At 36.4% G+C, this 20,132-nt stretch overlaps 1 protein-coding gene across 4 annotated transcripts in view; it reads right to left on the reverse strand.

Annotated features, from left to right (window-relative positions):
• Positions 1–296: 296 nt before the first annotated feature.
• Positions 297–20,132, reverse strand: part of ccny (cyclin Y) — a 66,150-nt gene continuing 46,314 nt past the window's right edge. For all 4 annotated transcript variants that reach the window (XM_059327297.1, XM_059327295.1, XM_059327296.1 and 1 more), the window contains 3 exons: positions 17,370–17,536; positions 10,194–10,356; positions 297–5,629 (listed from right to left, as the gene is read on the reverse strand). In XM_059327297.1, coding sequence (XP_059183280.1) covers positions 5,513–5,629; positions 10,194–10,356; positions 17,370–17,536 — 447 coding nt within the window. In that variant the 3' untranslated portion in view covers positions 297–5,512. The remainder of the gene's footprint in view (positions 5,630–10,193; positions 10,357–17,369; positions 17,537–20,132) is intronic.

Consider the following 20,132-nt stretch of genomic DNA (forward strand, 5'->3'; position numbering starts at 1 on the left):
CATCACATTGAATTGACTTGTATAGCAATTACCAGAGCAGCGATTGAAATGCAAATGGAGGCCAACACAAAGGATTAAATGTGTCCCTCAGTGACAATATGCCAGAGTGTAATCTCTGTATTACCACTTGCTCTAAGCCATTTAAATGGTTCTTTTCTGACAGAAGAAGCCCTGCTGAGCTGTATAACAGAGAACATATCGAAATATTGTGATAGCAGCGTGAATGATGGTTTGAGGTCTCACAGGAAGTGTTGGCTGAATTGATCATTTATATTAAAAAAGAGACATACACTGGATTTATTGCAAGGTTTTAAAGTTTAATTCTTGCATGGGTTTTCCTAAACATTGCTTCAGAAGAAGAGAAGAATTGGGAGCAGTTGTTTAAATCATAGTTGAAAACATACAGAAAAAAGAGAGATTTGGCACACTGAGAACAGGAACAGAATGACTGACTCACTGAAAAAGAAAATAATATACCGACAGTAACAACAATAACAACAGAATACAGCACATGTTGAAAATATCAATCAATGTAAAAGGAAAAAAATGTCACAGCTACAGCAGTTGACTGTTAGAACACGAATGATCAAAGCTGAGTGTGTGAAATCTAAAAATTGTCGTCCGAGAGAGGAAGAAAAATGAAAAGTAAAACTCTATGCAGAGGTAGAGTTCAGTGCACGAGGCTATGACACACACCTAGTGACCAGCCGACAGGACGCCAAGGCTCTCTGCTGTCGGACTAAATGTTCCACCTCACCATAGTAGACCACATGGCATCAACACCAGACTGGGCTGTATGCACAAACATACAATAAATAGGATATACAATCTTTGATTACCTCTAATAGTTTGAACTCACAACAGCAACCCCAGTCACACACTGCAAAAAAGGTGTGTCTAAAAACAAGATAAAAACACTAAATCTGAGGGAAATGATCTTGCTGCATGGACAGATAATTTCACTTGACAAGGTTTCTTAAATTACGATTGTTAAATCTAGAAATAAGCATGTTGTACACGTAAAATAAGAAATTAACTCTTAAAACAAGATCAATTAAAGCTGCAAGCAGCGATGAACTGGCCCGAGCAGAGTGCACTGCAAATTATTTGTTTCTTACCAAGATAAAAAAAATATTTATTTCATAATATTTCGAGAAAAAAGTTGCAAATTTACTAGATTAAAGTGGCAAATCTACAAGAAAAGAAGTCACAGATTTAAGAGATTAAAAGTGGCAAATCTGCGCGAAAAAAGTTGCAGATTTACGAGATTAAAAGTGGCAATTTGTTGCAATACTAGCAGATTTATGAGAATCTGCTATTTTTAATCTCGTAAATCTGCAACTTTTTCTCGCAGATTCACCACTTTAAATCTCTTAAATCTGCACATTTTTTCTCGTAGATTTTCCAGTTATTCTTGCTGTATGTAATATCCTCCAATATTCTCTAGGGTTATTTCTCTAAGTATTTCAATGAGTGCCCTATTAAGGGTTAAGAGTTGATTTCTTATTTTAAGCGTTCAACATGCTCATTTCTAGATTTAACAATCTTAATTTAAGAAATCTTGTCAAGGTAAATTATCTGTCCATGCAGCAAGATCATTTCCCTCAGATTTAGTGTTTTATCTTGTTTTTAGACACACCTTTTTTGTAGCGCATTACCTTCCTAAAGACACTTTATTTTCCACTCATTCAAAAGCACCATGCAAAGCAACAGCTCTCCCTCCAAGGCCCAACACCTTTTATATACTTCATGTGCAAGTGGGCTGGACATGTCCAACAGGATCGTCCTTCATTTCTCCATCACTTTGGTACGCTTCTGTCCCTTCTCACACCTGCTGCTCAGGGTTGGAAATCTCACTAACCCACTGACTGATTCTCTATTAGTTTGACAAACAACAAGTTAAATCACAGACGTGGGAGTTGCCAGTGAAATGCACAAAATAAGCTAGAGGCTTTATTCAGAGCTTTTACCTTCATCGGACCTTTTGTTAGGAAGAAAAATGATTTAGAAAGATATTTTTGTGCCTTTTCCAGACATTTCCAGGTTAATCGTGGTATTTTTAAGTAAGTTAACAGTTTACTGTTGATTCAATGATGTAGTGGAGGACAGTGATTCCAGTTGATTATAAGGCAAAAGTTTATATAATGAAAGCATTTATTCACACTTATCAACCCGTTTATGTGTGAGAAATTAATTACTTAATTTACAATAAACTCAGTGATTTTACAGGTTTATCCTCTACTACATCCCTGTAGTTTCTCCTATTTCTGATTTAAGAAATGTCAAGAAAAGAGCAAATCAGGAACTGAACTTATTTCCAGTAAATGCTAGAAAGGATGGAACCTTGGAATTTCCAAGTTGTTGGAAAAGGTTGTCAGAACAGACAAAGAAGTAACTTAACACATCCATAAATAATATTGTTAGTTTAATAAAATAAATATAAAGCTTTAGAACTTTTCTCTAACCTCCAAGTGACGTTTAGAATTGAAAATGTTGTGAGGAAAAAGAAAAAAAGAAAGAAGTAAAGGAAAGATAAACAATAGAAAAATTAATTAAGTGGAAGGAGAAAAAACAAATGCTTTTAACAAGTAGCAACCTAAACGGCTGAAAAATGAAGCCAATGTGGAAGTGCCCAAAACTGCAGTTCCTCGATCGGCCGCTTGAGGCTGGCTCCAAAAGCAGAAATAAACATGTTTACAGTCTCAAACAAAAATGGTTTCAGTTTTTATAGTCTTTAGTTTCATTTCCTGGTTCATGACAGTTGTTCAGGGGGGTGAATATTATCAAATTAATCTGTTAAAATTATATTAAGGGTTAAAGTTATGAATGATTAGGTGCCACTTTAGGTGACAGGCAGGTGCTGTGACCAAGGTTATTATAGTTAACGAAAACTAACGAAATATGAAAAACTAGAATTTAATTTTTTTTTCGTTCACTGAAATAAAAATAAAAACAAGTTTTTTAAAAAACGATAACTAACTGAAACTGTATTTTGTGGTTACAAAACTAACTAAAATTATATTGAAAATGTCCTTCGTTTTCGTCTTTGTCAACTTTTTTCATAAACCTTTTAAGTTGATATGAAATCTATTTCATCTATCTGGTTTTATGACTTAATAAAGTTATTGGGGCTGAGATGGATCAGACAAAGGAAATAGAGGAGACATTTACTTATTTAGCTGGCACCCAACAAATACCCCATTACAAAAAAACTAAAACAAATAAAAACTAAACTAAAACTAAGCATTTTCCAAAAAATAAAAAAACGAATTAAAACTCACTCTAAAAACTAATTAAAACTAACTGAATTTGGAAACAAAAAATCACAATGAAATCCAAAATCAAAAACTATTATAACCTTGGCTATGCCAGGTGCTGAGTTTCAGCTTCACCCATCGTCACCCTCTTTGCCCATTTTTGGATTGGAATTAGGCGGAGTCGGGCACAAGGATGCCAACGGCCAGACTCACAACACTGAGCTTCACAATGACTCTTTAGACTGAGACTTTCTGCCAGTTTGTCCCAGGGGGCTTTGCAGTACTGCAAGAGAAAATATCCCCCGCAGCCCAAGAAGCATTTTCCCTACAGACCAACATTATAAAAGAGCTATAAAACGGAAAAATGACAATGTTTTGAGGAAAAAGGAAATGCTGCTCTAGGAAAGGGGACTAGATAAATTATTTAATGTGGGCCAAGACCAAAAAATAAAATGTGCTAGTGAAAGATAGAGAAGAGAAAAATTAAGTTCGGCTGACTGAAGATAAAAAAAACATAAAATGTTTTTTGGTTGTTAACCAACTGCTTGGAGGCTAAAGAAAACTTTAAGCTTTATAGCTCTTTCACACTCTATTTAAAAAGATTTAATTAACAATACTATTTATTGATGTAGTCATGGTGATGTATTAGTTATGGGGCTTCATAAAAAAACAAGCATCATTGCTGAAGAACATGAATCTGGCATCGCTTCCACAGTGGGGTTAAAAAAATCTTAAAATGACAACAAATCCTAAAAAAAAGCATGAATTGTCTTGTTTTATCTATATACCATATACAGTATGTAACAAATAAAAACTTGGCATTTTCTGCAGTGTGAAAACATTGTAACAAGAAAACAGACAGAAAAACTGAAGTGGTGTCTCCCATTGAAATCTTAATACTTCACTTTGTCTTTACTTGATTTGTCATAGGAACAAGGAATCCAACATATTTACCATCTTCCTCATGTACAGTAAAAACTGACCCAATATAAATATTCTAACATCATGTTTTTTTTCTTTTTTTACAGTAAGACCTACAGATTTTGCACACCGGCACTGTATTTACACTGTACAGAAACAATTTAGCAAAATGTATACAATCTATCTTTTTGTGAGCAGTGTTTGAATCTTTTTCATTCATTTGGGTCCTCTCCAACAAACAACACCCTGAAGAATCATGCGTTTAGTGGCTCCTAAATGTCATTATTCCATTTGTGCTGTTTTCTTTGTAAGCTGGAAGAACCATACAAAATGTTAAAGAAAAAATACTTGAGTTATTTGTTCTATTCCTCCAGTAGAAAGGGGAGAAGTGTTAAACTAGCTTATTACAGGCACCACAGGTCAGGACAATGGCAGTGAATTAAGTACAACATAAGCTCTACAGTATGTCTCACGCCTGACTGAGAGCCACTGTCTTCCAGTCAGTCTTCTCCCATGTATGCATGCTTCATCACTGTATTTAACCACAACAACAGAGCAATGCATGGATATTGCTTTAAGTGAGCAGCTGTGTCTGAATGGTGCTGTGGGAGAAATTGTAACTGGTAGCTCTCTTAATGAGAACTTTAATTAACTGGCTACAATGTAAATGAACATGATGATGTGTAGTCCACCAGTGGAATGTACATGTCTTTGCTTTGCTTGGATCTGCCTGCAGAGCTTTCTGCTGGATGGGAATGCAAGAAAAACAGATAAACACCAAAAAAACACTGAAACAAATTGAGGAATTATAAATTGTAAATGTGCCTGTAAGCTGTCAAAAAAATCATCTCATGCTTCAGCTCAGAAAGTGACTGAACCAGAAGATTAAAATGAAAGGAATGTACACGGCCTCCCTCCATTAACCGTACAAGCGAGTGGAGCTTCAGAGGGAATTATGGGACGCTGTTGTCGCATAAGCTTGTTCCTATTCTCTTTCCTCAAGTTCACACAGTCTCTCATATATTGCCAACTGTGTTTCTGTTTGGCCTCTTCTTCTGCAGCTCATTCCAACACTCACACACTTCAGTTTGGTTCAGCTCAGCTCTGTTTGGTTCAGTGCAGGCAGCCAGTGGGACTTCTTTTATGTACAACAACCAGAGAGGGTGCAATCACACTTGTAAAAGTGGCTGTGTGTGTGTGTGTGTGTGTGTGTGTGTGTGTGTGTGTGTGTACTGATCCACAGGACTGCTGCCCACCTGGTGTGCCTGCTTACCAGGCAGAAATACAGTACATTATGTCTGACAGGTGTATCTGGGTGCTGCAGGCGGCCAGTGTTAGGAAATGATGGCTGGACACCACCGCACCACCGTCAGGTTGTCTGCGCTCACTGACCGCTTCTTGGCTTGTTTCCTCAAGTCCTTGTACACGTCATCGCACAACCGTGAGATGGCCTGAAAGATAGACACAACAGAGAAAGACTTGTGATCAGACATGGACTGTTGCAATTCAAGATCTTACACAGGCTTCATTTATCCAAGTTGAAACTTTGGAGGATGTCCCCTGCTGTAAACCCACTCTGTGATCGCTGTGGACAGGCTAGCGCCTCATTGGCACATATGTTTTGGACTTGTTCAAGCATCACCACCTATTGGGTTAAGATATTTCAAAGTCTATCCTCCAGTCCATCAAGCTTTAATGAATGATATAATGAAACATTTGCAGTTAGAAAAAATAAAATTCACCCTGAGAGGTAAGATAAATACATTTTACACAATATGGCAGCCATTTATGGACTATTATACCAAATATAAATATAAAAAATGTTTTAATTGTTTTGTAATTGTTTTTATTTTTCTACTATCATTCTGATCTTTCGTGTAAATTTCAAGCATAAGTTAACATGTATCTTCTTTATTTGTGTATGTGAACAAAAGAAAAAAAAACAATAAAGAGAAGTTGGAAAAAAAAGAAAAAGACTTGTGAGGAGATTGTGAAGAGCGCATTTTGGTTTATTTTGAGTAAGTGGTTGAGATCTTTGTCAGTGTGTGTACAATATCAGAGAGGCTCAACCAAGCAGGAAATTAGTCCAAAACACAATAATACAAGAAGTGAGAAAATCAAGCTCGAAAGTGTTTTGGCTCAAGTGTCCCTCGCTCCATACTACTGGGCTCATGAGCATCATTTTTCTAAGTCATACAGTTATATAAAGTCTATGATTCACTCAGTCAGACAAATTTTACGAGCTGTCCTTGCTGCATTTAGCAGCTGTAACTGTGTTGCTTTTAGCCTGGATTATGTGTTCAGCTTATTGTATTTGTCTAATATTATAGTTTTCTCTTTGATTGTAAAGTATCCACTCTGCTGACAATACACTTGTCTATGTGTGTGATTGGTCGTATGCTGAAAACTCCGCCCCTTTATGTGAACACGCTCATGGCTAGATTGGGAGTTGAGCTGGGCTGAGTTAATGAGTAAATAACCACCATCATGTGAGTGTTTAGCTCTGAGTGCAGGTTGGAAGGTCTAGTGAAGCCAAACAATGAAAGCTATCCAGGGTATGTTGAAGTTGGTTCTTAGTACAGGCCTCTAGCAGAGATCTGCACCCTGCTGACAGCACCTTTCTACTTTATTTTGGTTTTCTGTCTTGTGTGATTAACGGTTTAAAGTGTTCAGGTGTTTTTTAGTAGTATTTCAAAAAGAGATCCAACCAATTTAGTAGTGTAGTAGTAGTAGTAGTAGTAGGTCTTAGTAGTCTGTTATTCTGACACTCAACTCAACTCAAACTTTATTTATAAAGCAGATTTAAAACAACCGGGGTTGACCAAAGTGCTGTACAGATATCACAGTTGCAGGAAATAAGGTAAAAACTATTTTTTTTGCCAGATGTCCACTTAAACTTGATTAAAAGCCAGGGAGAAAAAGTGCATTTTAAGGGAGGATTTAAAAACTTCAAGAGATCCTGCAGATGGGATGTGCCAGGGCAGGTTATTCCAGAGCCACAAAGGCTCGGTCCCCTTTTGGTTTTGAGTCTAGTTTTAGGGTTGGCCAGTAGCAAACAATAAAATGTTAAAATCTATCCTAAAAGCAACCAGGAGCCAGTACAGTGAAGCTAGGATGGTGATATGTGGTCATGTTTGCGTTGCCAGTAAGGAGACGGGCAGCTGCATTTTGTACCAGCTGCAGGCGCTGCAACAGTAAGTGTCCAGGCCAACATACAGTGAGTTACAGTAATCCATCTGGTATTAATAAAAGCATGGATTAAAGTCTCCAGATCTCTGTGTGGCAGGTACCCTTTTACTTTTGATAAAATCCTTAACTGATAAAAGCTGTTTTTTACGACCGAGCTAACCTGACGGTCAAATTTCAGCCTGTCATCAAGTATTACACCAAGGTTTTTTACTGAAGACTGAATATTGGTTGAAAGGGGCCCAGAAAGCCATCTGGAAAGTCTGCTGCACCACAACCAGACATTAAGATTTCTGACACGACAGAATGTTTCACATAGCCATTAATCTATTTATTCTGTTTGATCTTTAATTGTGTGTATGAGGGTAAAGTCTGAAGTGATAATCAGCTACTGGGCAATGTGAATTCAACAACCTAAATACATTCATAAAATGTGGAAATATGTTTCCACCTGTATGTTTTCATGTTGACCACTGTAAATCCAGGAAGATCTCTAACCACACAGCAACTGAAAACACCTCTGAGGGTGGCTGCAGTGTTTCCTACAAAGCCAACACATACATCTGTTTTACAACCTTTTAATCTTGTCAATGCAGGAAAATCACCGGTAGACTAATAACATAAACAAATGACTCTAGTCCAAGTGTAATTAGGTGTAAGTAAGCTGCAACAGTGAGACATCATGCAGCACCAGAGCTATACACAAAACTAAAGTGTGTTCTGTTAAAAAGTCAAGGCCATTTAATTTCACAGTCTATTTTATTCAAACAGAGATTCATCTCTATCAACAGATAGCTGCACATAAATGCAGAATCTGTAAGCAATGAGGCAATATTTTGGTATTGGAGGCATTACTGTATAAATTTGTAGTGCGAGTAGTATTGACCAATCATGCTTTGGTTGCACCTTAGGTAAAAAGTCCATATGGAGAGCTAAACAGGCAGAATGCATTGGCTATCATCTGATGATGACTTATTTTATTCATTAGCTATTAACCCTTGTGTACTCCTCCTGTCGACTATACACCCATCCCCCTCAGGGCTCAAAAAGGACCACATGACATTAGACTGGTTTTAGGACATGTAGAAAAAAATGATAACCAACTTTTTTTTTTCACCTTCTAAGGCAACTCATGATACATTGATATATAATTTTCATATTTTTTTCATTAGTCAATTTTAGTCAAATATACAAAATTAGGCCTCATTTCAAGAGAAAAAAAAAGTAATAAAACCTGAATATTTTTCTAATAGTTATAGTGAAATAATACTTTCTTGATGGGAATGCACAGAGTAGGTAATGTCAACGTTTAGTAAAACTTATGTTTTGAAAGCATTGTTCATTTTTGGATGTCAGCAAAAAAAAAAAAAAAAGAATAACACCCATCCTCCTCAGGGGTCAAAAAGGACCCCATGACATTAGACTGGTTTAAGGACATGTAGAAAAAAATTAACAACTTTTTTTTCACCTTTTTAAGATAACTCATGACCAACACATTGATATATCATTTTCAGATTTTTTTTTCATTATTATTGAAATTATTTAAATAATAATTATTTAAATATACAAAATGAGGCCTCATTTCAAGAGAAAAAGGTAATAAAACCTGAATATTTTTTTCAATAGTAATAGTGGAAAAAAATGTCTTGATGGGAATGTACAGAGTAGGTTATGTCAACTTTTAGTGAAATTTATGTTATGAAAACATTGTACATTTTTAGATGACAGCAAAATGTTTCATATGTTGAAAATGATTTGGGGTCAAAAAGGACCCCAAAAGTACAGGAGGGTTAAAAACATAATCTGCATTCATATGTAAATATCTATTTATAGAGATTAACCAAAATATCATCTGGACCGAAAACATCTGCAATGCAGTATGGATGAAGCTGCTAATTGGACAATGAGAGGCAAACATAAGAGGGATAACTGTTATCCAGCTATCCTACCCCAGAAATATTGGCTGTTGCCCCCAGATGCTAAATCCTCATCAGATCGATTGTTGATGTGTTACAAGAATGATCAAAGTGTCTTTTGGACACACTGCAAAAGAGGTATGTCCAAAAACCAGATAAAAACACTAAATCTGAGGGAAATGATCTTGCTGCATGGACGGATAATTTCACTTGACAAGATTTCTTAAATTAAGATTGTTAAATCTAGAAATAAGCATGTTGAATGCTTAAAATAAGAAATTAACTCTTAAAACAAGATAAATTATCTAACACTTCTAAATCTAAAGTGTTTTTTTCTCTTGGTAAGAAACAAATAATTTGCAGGTCACTGCACGGGCCAGTTCATCGCTGCTTGCAGCTTTAATTTATCTTGTTTTAAGAGTTAATTTCTTATTTTAAGTGTTTAACATGCTTATTTCTAGATTTAATAATCTTAATTTAAGAAATCTTGTCAAGTGAAATTATCTGTCCATGCAGCAAGATAATTTCCCGCAGATTTAGTGTTTTTATCTTGGTTTTAAACACCTTTTGTTGCAGTGCAGAGAGACAAGCGGGCAATGCTGCATCAACATCATGACTGCTGTTTCAAATGCTTACTGCAGTAAAGCAGAGGGATGGGGAGGGAGAGACAGATGTTAAGGCAGCGAAGCTAATTACACAGCAACACAGTCCTACATCCTGTCCTTCACCCAGCAGATGATCTACAGTCTGTGTGCACTTCAAAATACTAATTAGCTGGACAGCCTCGCTTCAGTTTATTCCACATCCTCAGGCCACAAGAAATTGGATTCAGATTCTTTTCTTATTTTTTTCTGTATGACCTGAACTCCAAACTCTAAATCATCAGTTTCCAGCTTGTATGCGTTGTACTCACCTCTAGTTTCTGGGCCTTCTCCCTGCTGAGGGGCTCCAGGGGGAAGCAGAGGTTGTTGGCCTCAGCCAGGGAGCGCAGGTCAAAGTAATACTTGGCGTAGACGCTGGACGGCACGTTGATGTTGAATTGCAGCAGCTCCAGAAACTGACGCTCCAGCTCATTCCTTTTGTCAGAGAGAGTGAAATCAATCAATCAGACTTTATGTGTATAGCACTTTTCATACAAGAGAGATGCAACACAAAGCACTTTATATTAAAAAAAAGGAGAAAATAATAATAATAAAAAGATAAGGAAACAAACACCCTCCGCCCATCCCCAACCCTCCACCCCACCCATCCTATTAAAAACAAAGCACAAACTGAGGAACTGAGGAAGCGCCATCTCAACATGGAGCAGTGAGGAAACACTGGAGGCAGGTTAGAAACAAATTAGATAAAGAATAAAGTAAGATCAAATAAAATAAGATAAAACGATATATATAATAATAATAATAATAATAAAAAAAATAAAAAAGTAAAAGTCAATAATGACAATGGAAAGTAAATATATATAACAAAAATAAAAATAAAATAAATAAAATTAAAAGCTAGATAAAAAAGATAAAACAATAAATAAATAATTAAGAACTAGAGCATGATTATATATATATATATATATATATATATATATATATATATATATATATATATATAAATAGACTAATAAATGAGAGAAGAGGGCAAAATATTAAATAATTTGCTAGTTGACATTAAATTATACAAATAAATTCTGCAGAGCGAGACTGAAGAGGTGACGAGGAGACTAGAGAAGGGGTGTTAGTGCTCATGAGACCATCCTGACAAATCCATCACCTCACACAGACGGTGGGTGTTATTTTTTTACATGTAAAGCAGCAATACACATACGGCATGTAAATCCCCAGTACACCCACCAAAAATAAGCCTTTCCTCGTACTGAAAACCAGTGATATCTGAGTGAAAGGGCTCCGAGCATTATGTGTAAAAAGAGTATTAATCCCACCTCCTGAAAATGCTATTGTCATGCATTGCCTCATGCTGCACAGCTCTGTGATCTCTTCTGCAGCACACTGACAGCCGCTTTCATCTGTTTATCTTCAGTCATGGCCGACTCATTTTGCATTGTAACCTGCATAAGAAGCACTATCCATCTCTTCTTCCTAGCCTTTGTTCCCCACCCACGCACATTTACAGGCATGCAGCAACAGACGGGCTAAATTTAGCCTCCACTGTAGCCAAACTCTGCCTAATAATGCTGCTTCTTTTTTATCTCGCCCTGGCACTTATTCAGCTATTCTCATCTATCTCTTTTTGTGTTTCTCCGCTCCTCGCAATTCCCGGACTCCCCTGCAGTTATTTCACAATAAAGCCTGTGCCTGTTGGGGGTGGAAAGGGGAATTCAGCAGGCCGTGTTCCTGAGCGTGGATTTAAAGAGACTAAACTGGTCTTTTGAGGAAATCTCTCTGGTCAAGCACTGAATCACTACCTGGTGAATTGCCATATGGGAGCTTGGCAGAGCCACACGAAAAGAGTCCCAAACAGGTGGATTACAGTCACTGCTCTGTTAAATCTGAGCCCAAGGACAAGAATATACAGCCACTGGTGCAGGGAGTGTGAATGCATCAGAGGTCAGAGGTCGCAGCAGTGGCAACACGTCCACAGCATCGTGTTCCCGCTCAGAATAATCCAGCCAAGATTCCTGTGGATTTAAGACGGATGTAGTGTGCAGGCTCTTGTGTTCAAGATGCTCCTTCCCTCTCTTACAAATGGCAATGTGAATTTAATTTGTGTTTCATATTTTTATTGATGTGTATACAAAAAATACAACAGAGGGACATACCTATATCAGGGTACGTTGGTGTCGACATTAAACATGTTGCACACACCCTTAGATTTAAATTTGTATAATTTTAAGAACAAACAACGGTCGCATAAAATGAAACCCAATAAACTATACAATATTTAGATATTTTGACATAGTCTGTATAAAATGAATAAACTGACCACATAAACATAACAGATAAAATACATAAATAATAGTAAAAGAGAGAGGGGAAAGGGGAGGAAGTAAAAGAAAAAAAGAAAAAAAAAGAAAGGAGTGTGTGTGTGTGTGTGTGTGTGTGTGTGTGTGTGTGTGTGTGACACGTCACAAAAAAGTCCATAAACGGTTGCCATTTATTGTCAAATTTGTTCAAGTTTCCCCTTCTTGAATATCTAATTTTCTCTATTTTTAAAAAGGACATAGCCTCTTTAATCCATTGTGTGCTGGAAGGAGCTGTTGTGGATTTCCAGTTCAGAAGGAGGTGACGTTTATCAATAACTGAGGTAAAAGCTATCACTTCCAATTCTTTAGTAGAATATAGGGTATAATCCTCCGGATGACCAAAAATGCCAATGTGTGGCGAAGTGTGAATAGTTCTAGAGAATACCTTAGACATGGTGTTGTGAATTTAATTTGTAATAGAGGATGATATACATATGTTGTCAGCTTGTTAGGAACAAATAAAGCACCTTGGTGATATGATAAGATGAGGATTTACACTCCTTCATCTTCTCTGGGGAAAGGTGCAAGAATATATTATATAAACTGACTGCACCATAGTATATTGGTTTTCACAGGCCTATATCAGGGTTTGTAACGCTTTTTAAGTGTAAAATTGAAGCAACTTTAAGCATTTTATGTGCCTAAACCAAAGACTTTGACTCTAAGGATCACTTAAGACTCTCAAAGCCTTTATCATCACATCTAAACTGTTTCTATAAATATAAAAGCATAATTAAATTTATAGAATTCCTTTATACCCACAGCAATTAACCCTCTGGAGTCCATCTATTTATTAAAAATACACGTTTTATTTACAGTAATAAGTATTTAAATATGATATGTAGACAAGCTGAGAAAGCCAGTTGAAAGTGCATCATAGGAGCTTTCACAGTGTGCCATTTATGTTTGTAGACCATTTTTAAAATGTGAATTTTCTTTCTACAATGAAAACTATTATTATTTTTAATTTACATGCAAATAGACTGTTTTGTAGTTTTATTATTTATTATTCTTTCTGCTGTTTTTGTGTGTATGCATTTCCACAGACACGTGTCTTTTGTTTGTATTTTCGCTTCCTGGCTTTCCTAGCTTTATACTTTAATTACAATAAAATGAAAAATCTGGAGCCATGCATGTGATGTAAGGACAGACTGAAAGATGCTAAGACAGATATTAATGCATAAGAAGTTGACAAATTTGAACCAAAATCTCCTGGACTTCAGAGGTTTAATGTATAGTGTCACTTTGTTTATTTTAACAGCTGTTTATAATAACTGTATGATTGTATGTTTTGATCATGATTATTTAATGCTTGCACATTTCCAAAGTAAGGGAACAACAGAAGACAAGAAATACATATGACAATGGGATTGTTTCATTCAAAAATAAGAGTATTACTTTACAACTGTGATCATGTAGATTAAAAAAATTGATTTTATTGAAAATCAAGCATTTTTTAAGGAGCCTACTCAAATGCAAGCATATTCCAACCTTGAAAACAAAAATTACTTTCTACCTTAAACATGCATAAATCCTGCTCTAACAAAGGGGAGACAATACCTTACTAAGTGATCTTTTTTTTTTATCATAAGGCTGAGTTGTATTTGACTGAACCAACCTACTGTATCACTGCTTTCTTGGTACCAAGGTTATAATAGTTTTGGATTTTTCATTCGTTTTAGTTTTAATTTCGTTGTGATTTTTTGTTTTCAAATTCAGTTAGTTTTAATTAGTTTTTGGAGTGAGTTTGCTAGTTTTAATTAGTTTAAATTTTTTGGAAAATGCTTCGTTTTAGTTTAGTTTTTATTAGTTTTAGAGTTAGTTTTTTTTGTAATGAGGTATTTGTTGGGTGCGAGATTCAATAAGGTCACAATAAATGTTTCCTTTATTTCCTTTGTCTTCCTTTTCCTTTGATCCATCTCAGCTCCATTAAGTTAATTAATTCATAAAACCAGATTTCCTATCAACCAAAAAGGTTTACGTATGAAAAAAGGTGACAAACACGAAAACTAAGGACATTTTCTCTAAAATTTTAGTTCGTTTTAGTTAGTTTTGTAACCACAAAAATACAGTTTCAGTTAATTATGTGTTTTTTTTTAAATTCTCATTTTTATTTTTATTTCAGTTAATGAAAATGTTTTTACTTTGACTCAAACTAAACAATATGTTGTGCTTTTATTACTTCTGAGGTACATTTTCCACGTTTCTACATCTTACGGAGCATACCTAAGAAAATAATAGTAGCAATATTATATAACTCAATTGCATTTGCCACCTAGATAATTATTGGTTGTCACACAGCAAGCCATTAAGTTAATTTATCAGCTGGAAACTCATTTATTTTGGTGTGCTCTCAATAGATTATGTAATGAAAATGAAAATGAAAAGTTGGCAACAAAAGGCTCTGTGTTATTAATAGTGAGTCAGATTACATTTTTATTAAAATAATGAAAGACATTCCCTGCCAAATTCATAACACAGAAACATAATCTGATAAAATAATGATCTTTAACACATTTCATGCTTAATAATTATTGTTATGCAAGAGGAAATTGAACTGCTTAAAATAAAACACTTCCGCTTCACGGAAATGCAAGACTAGCCAAATTCATAACCTAATTATCAGTTTTGGGCTGCAATATTTGATACACCTAATGGGGTCTTTGTGTAAAACAGTAGGTCCCAGAACAAATTTACTATAATATGTATTATTCTATTCTATTTATTTTGCTATGCATATGTGTGAATGAGAGTCGTGTGTAGGCGGGAGGGGATGGGGACTGATCTCAGAGAGGTGAAGGGACCAAGAGCTGGTGTGGGTGGGAGTGGGCTGGAGTGGGGTTTGCAATACATAACCACAGAACACTTTTAACACTACTGACAATTGTCTATTTTATTAATTTCTATGCAAAAATAAATAAAGAGATTTGAAAAAAAAAAAAAATACTGTAAATGACTGCTAATATTTAGCGTGACTGACCTCCGTCTACAGGCTCTTCTGTTGTATTTGCATTGCATTTCCGTCTGCTTTTGATTACCTCCATATCAATAAACTACAATGTGATAGGTCTGCCCCCTCTCTACAAAAAGGGGCAGAGCCGCCTCTTTTTCTTAAGGAAGCTCAGATCTCTGGACATCTGTAGTAAGATGCTGCAGATGTTTTATCAGTCTGTGGTGGTAGTGTGTTGTTTTATGCTGCAGTCTGCTGGGGAGGCAGCATCAGACACAGAGATGAAGGCGGTTGGACGGACTGGTCTAAAGAGCTGCACTGCAAAAGGTGTGTCTAAAAACAAGATTAAAACACTAAATCTGAGGGAAATGATCTTGCTGCATGGACAGATAATTTCACTTGACAAGATTTCTTAAATTAAGATTATTAAATCTAGAAATAAGCATGTTGAACACTTAAAATAAGAAATCAACTCTTAACCCTTAACCCATTGACGCCGGGAAAGCATTACTGCATTTCTACCATTAAGGCCGGGAGCGCTGTTGCGTCATTCTACCATTAAGGCCGGGACAGCGGATATGTCATTTTGTAGTATTTGTATTTTTTTCCACCTATTTTCGGTCTCTTGGCCAATGAAATGCATCAGAATCATGGAGGAAGACGACTATAGCGGAGGAGCTCAGCAGTAAGTGACGGAAGCGGTCTGATTAAAACAGCCGATGATTTAATTGCTGGTCCGACTTTGAACCCTCGGAACCAATCGACCGGCATTTATGGATGAGGAATATGTTTTTAGACGACATATTTTCACCGAAGAACAGACAGATTTGTGGCCATCTGGAGATAATAATAATATTATTAATAATATATTAATATTAATAATAGGCTAATTGATTGTGATTATGATATAAGAAATCATGACTGTTTATGTCATATATTACTTTATGCGTCGTTGAGTACCCTGAAAAGTGCAATATATAAAATGTATTATTATTATTTATTATTATTATTATTATGATAATAATTTTTTTTTATTACAGTAGGCTACTGAGAACTATATCTTGTTCTTCCAATGGTCATATCATGTTTGCATCTTGCTAATGAGCATGTATTAGTATTATGCATAGGATTTTTTATTCAGTCAAATGTAACATTTGCTGAGTTTGTTGATTTTTTAAAAAACTTTATTGAAGGTTTGGACAAATAAACTCAACTTCATATGAAAGCCACGGGTATAAGCTCTCAAATACTTTTTGAATTTCATTTTTATCTGCTACAGAGGCTGAAAAATCTATTATTTAGTAGGTGTTGAATTTCCAGAAAAACTTCAGGTTTTAGGGGGTCATTTGAAAATCGCCCATAGGTTTTCCAGGCATGTTTTTCCAGGCGCTTTAGGCCTTAATGGGTTAATAGGGCACTCATTGAAATACTTGCAAATTCCAAATTTCAACCCTAGAGGATATTGGAGGATATTACATACAGCAAGAATAACTGGAAAATCTACGAGAAAAAATGTGCAGATTTAAGAGATTTAAAGTGGTGAATCTGCGAGAAAAAGTTGCAGATTTACGAGATTAAAAATAGCAGATTCTCATAAATCTGCTACTTTTGCAACAAATTGCCACTCAGTAAATCTGCGAGTTTTTTCTCGCAGATTTGCCAGGGTTAGGGTTAGGGTTAGAACGTTTAGGCTTAAAACAAGAAGCTGCAAGCAGCAATGAACTGGCACTGCAAATTATTTGGTTCTTACCAAGATTAAAAAAAACTTTAGATTTAGAAGTGTTAGATAATTTATCTTGTTTTAAGAGATATTTCTTATTTTAAGCGTTCAACATGCTTATTTCTAGATTTAATAATCTTAATTTAAGAAATCTTGAATTGAAAAAAAGATGTAAAATTACCCCAAAAAAGATGTAAAATTACCCTGAAAAATATGTAAAAATTACCCCTTTTTTTAAATAACCCCCGAAAAGATGTAAAATTGCGGCTCCTCTCTCTCCGTTGCAGGACAGAGAGATACAAAAGATCCTTCTCTCCTAAAGCCATCAGGCTGTCTCATTCTAACAGGGATTCTACCAGACTAACTGAATTTACCCTCGGGGATTAATAAAATCATTTTTGACTTTTTGATTTTGATTTTTGATTGTGTGTTTGCAGAAACTCACATGTCCTCCACAGTGATATCCTTGAGAATTTGGCAGTAGTCGACGTTCCAGACCGCCTGGTCGTCCCACACCTTGGACGCCAGGAGGATTGCTCCTAGCACGATTCGCTTCCAGTTGGCAGGGCAAATGTCAATCTCAGCGTAGGTCAGCAGCCTCTCCAAATACACCTTGGACAAAGAGATGTCACATGTAAATATCTCAGAAATATTATATCTTTACATTCTTTTTTTGAACACACAAAATCATTCACATATTGAGATTGGATTCTGACTTCTTCCATATGATAAATGCATAAAACAGCAATTACTATGATGTTTTATTCATGTGTTTTTCTCTGTTTAATCAGCCTCTGCTCTCCCTGTCGACACTTCTGTGCAGAGTTAGTTTGCTGCTTTACTGTTCTGCAGTCTCCTGCCTGCTCCTCCTCCAGGTAAAAACCACAACAACAACATGTCAGAAGCTGCTGAAATCCAACTTCCCCAGAGCGTGCTCATTAAAATATCCATGTGGATCGAAACACTCCATCTCTCTGCCTCTCTCCCCATTTCTCTCTCTTTTACAGCAGCCAGAATTCCCACAGTCTACAGATCACAAAGTGCGCTGAGCCCGCGGGCACCTGTTCCTTACAACTCTGAATTCTTGTACAGAAGCTGAGTCTTCTGATCCGCTGATCATCATTCTGTTAGAAAGTCGTTGTCAAGCATGAAAGCTGCAGTGATCTGCTGCACGGAGACGACTAAATGTCTAGTTGCTAATGGAAGCTATGGCATAGCTTACAGTGTTCTCATACAAGCTCATTTATCAAAACAATGCATGTCTTCCCTTGTGCAGTCAAGTATTAAACAGACTCTCTAAATGTGATCTTTTAAGTTTTCACATTTTTGTACTGTTTATCTTTATTTCAATTTCTATTTCCTTAATTGTTTTTGCATGGATTTGAGTAATTACATATTTAACTCCAGTATTCAAAAGTCTTTATATATTATGGCATATGTTTTGAATATGTCATTTGCTAAAGTTTGCAACAACATTTAATTCAAACAATACATCTTTCTATTCTTCTAACAGCATTTTTCCCCCAGCTGACTAGAAACTACATTTTACTTTTCCATAAATAAAATTTACTGCAGACTCAACTGAATTCCAACCAGTTACAGCAGCTTAAAGTTTGGAAATCTGTCATCTCAGATGACAAGTCTGACAAAAAATGTAGTCTGCAGAGAAGCTGTATTTTTTTATGGCAGAGTGGAATGTACTGTGCATCCGACTTATTATTATTCTGTCTGAATCTGCACCGTGGCAGAACCGTCAGTATTATTGGACTTGAAAAACTAAACAGAATCCCCAGAAGACTGCTGGGAAGTAAGCAGTCATTTGTTAGATGATGACTTCAACTGTCTAATTGCTGGGCATATATGGCGAAAGGGAAGATTAAGAGAGAGAAATACATATAAACTTTCATTATATTTTACAGTCTGGTTTGACTTGCTAATAAACACAGCTCAGGTGGCTAATTGGACAAGTCATGCGGGGTTGGGCTTTGTGCCTACAGGCAGTGTTAACCTATCTCTGTAGTGGCCCGGAGCCTGCCAACAGACACCAAATATACACTCATCTGGCAGCGGGCAGCAAACATTGAAGAAAGCCTGCATGAAATGAGAGCCAAGCCACATGCTGAGCAATAGGAATGCAACAGCACAGAGAGAAAAGCATACAAACAAGCACAACAGAGAATCCAGAGGCAAACAGTCGCCCTGTGCAGCCAAACTCTGATGATTATTTATTTTTATTCTTGGGCCAATGTCACAAATGAGTTTTAGTATAAGACAGAGAAACTGGTCTCCATGGAGTTAAAGTAACTTCAGGATTAGGCTAATTTCTTAAACAAACTTTTATAAGTATCACATCACATCTAGCCTGCACATGAAGCATGTGGTTTAAAGTTTATGGTTCAATTTATTCTGCTTATGAGTCCATTTCTTTATTAATTCCCTTAATAATTCCTGATCAATTTTCTGTGCAGACTAAAGTAGGCCTATGCAGGTTTTCAGTGACACAAGTCTGAAAAACAGTGTAGCTGCATGGTGCTCATGTTATTGTAACATAGGATATTTATTCTCAGTACTGGACATGCTGCTTCAGTTTCTTGAGATGTCAGTGTCAAATACCACATTTCTGATATTTAAGCTCATGTAGCGTAGAAATATGTACCAACATATGGCTGGTGTTCCCACCCTTACGTGAAATTAGACATTGCAGACATTATGTGCAACTATCATACAGCCCTTTCATAGTGCGTTGAAACAAAAGTCCCCCTATATTGGCATAAAGATCTGTGCCGGCTTTTCGCCTTCGTCTCGTAGTGCAGTCTGTTGCTGAACAAGGTGGAAGGAGACGATAGTGTGCAACAGATCAGCAGCAGTGCTGCATAATAGCACAGAGCTAATGGGCTGCACAGCACATAGCTCTGTAGCAGTATAGTATGTGCTGCAGCAGTATGTGTTCAGTAAGAAACTCCCTTTTGTTTACAATCACCAGCAGACATGTTGTGTACAGTTAGTATGCCGGTTTGTTTACCATAAGCAGCGGACATTGTGCACAGTTAGCGACGGTGGCTGCAGTTGTTGTGCATTTTGCTGAACCTGATTTGATGAATGTCAGACTCAGTGGGAGGCGTGTTTCTGATGTCACTAGCGATGTCAGATATTCCTCCTTGCCGAGATGACCTATTCATAGTGATCCCACTTCCAACAGTCACACCAA

This window comes from Centropristis striata, chromosome 23 (assembly GCF_030273125.1).
Source record: "Centropristis striata isolate RG_2023a ecotype Rhode Island chromosome 23, C.striata_1.0, whole genome shotgun sequence".
NCBI classification, from domain to species: domain Eukaryota; kingdom Metazoa; phylum Chordata; class Actinopteri; order Perciformes; family Serranidae; genus Centropristis; species Centropristis striata.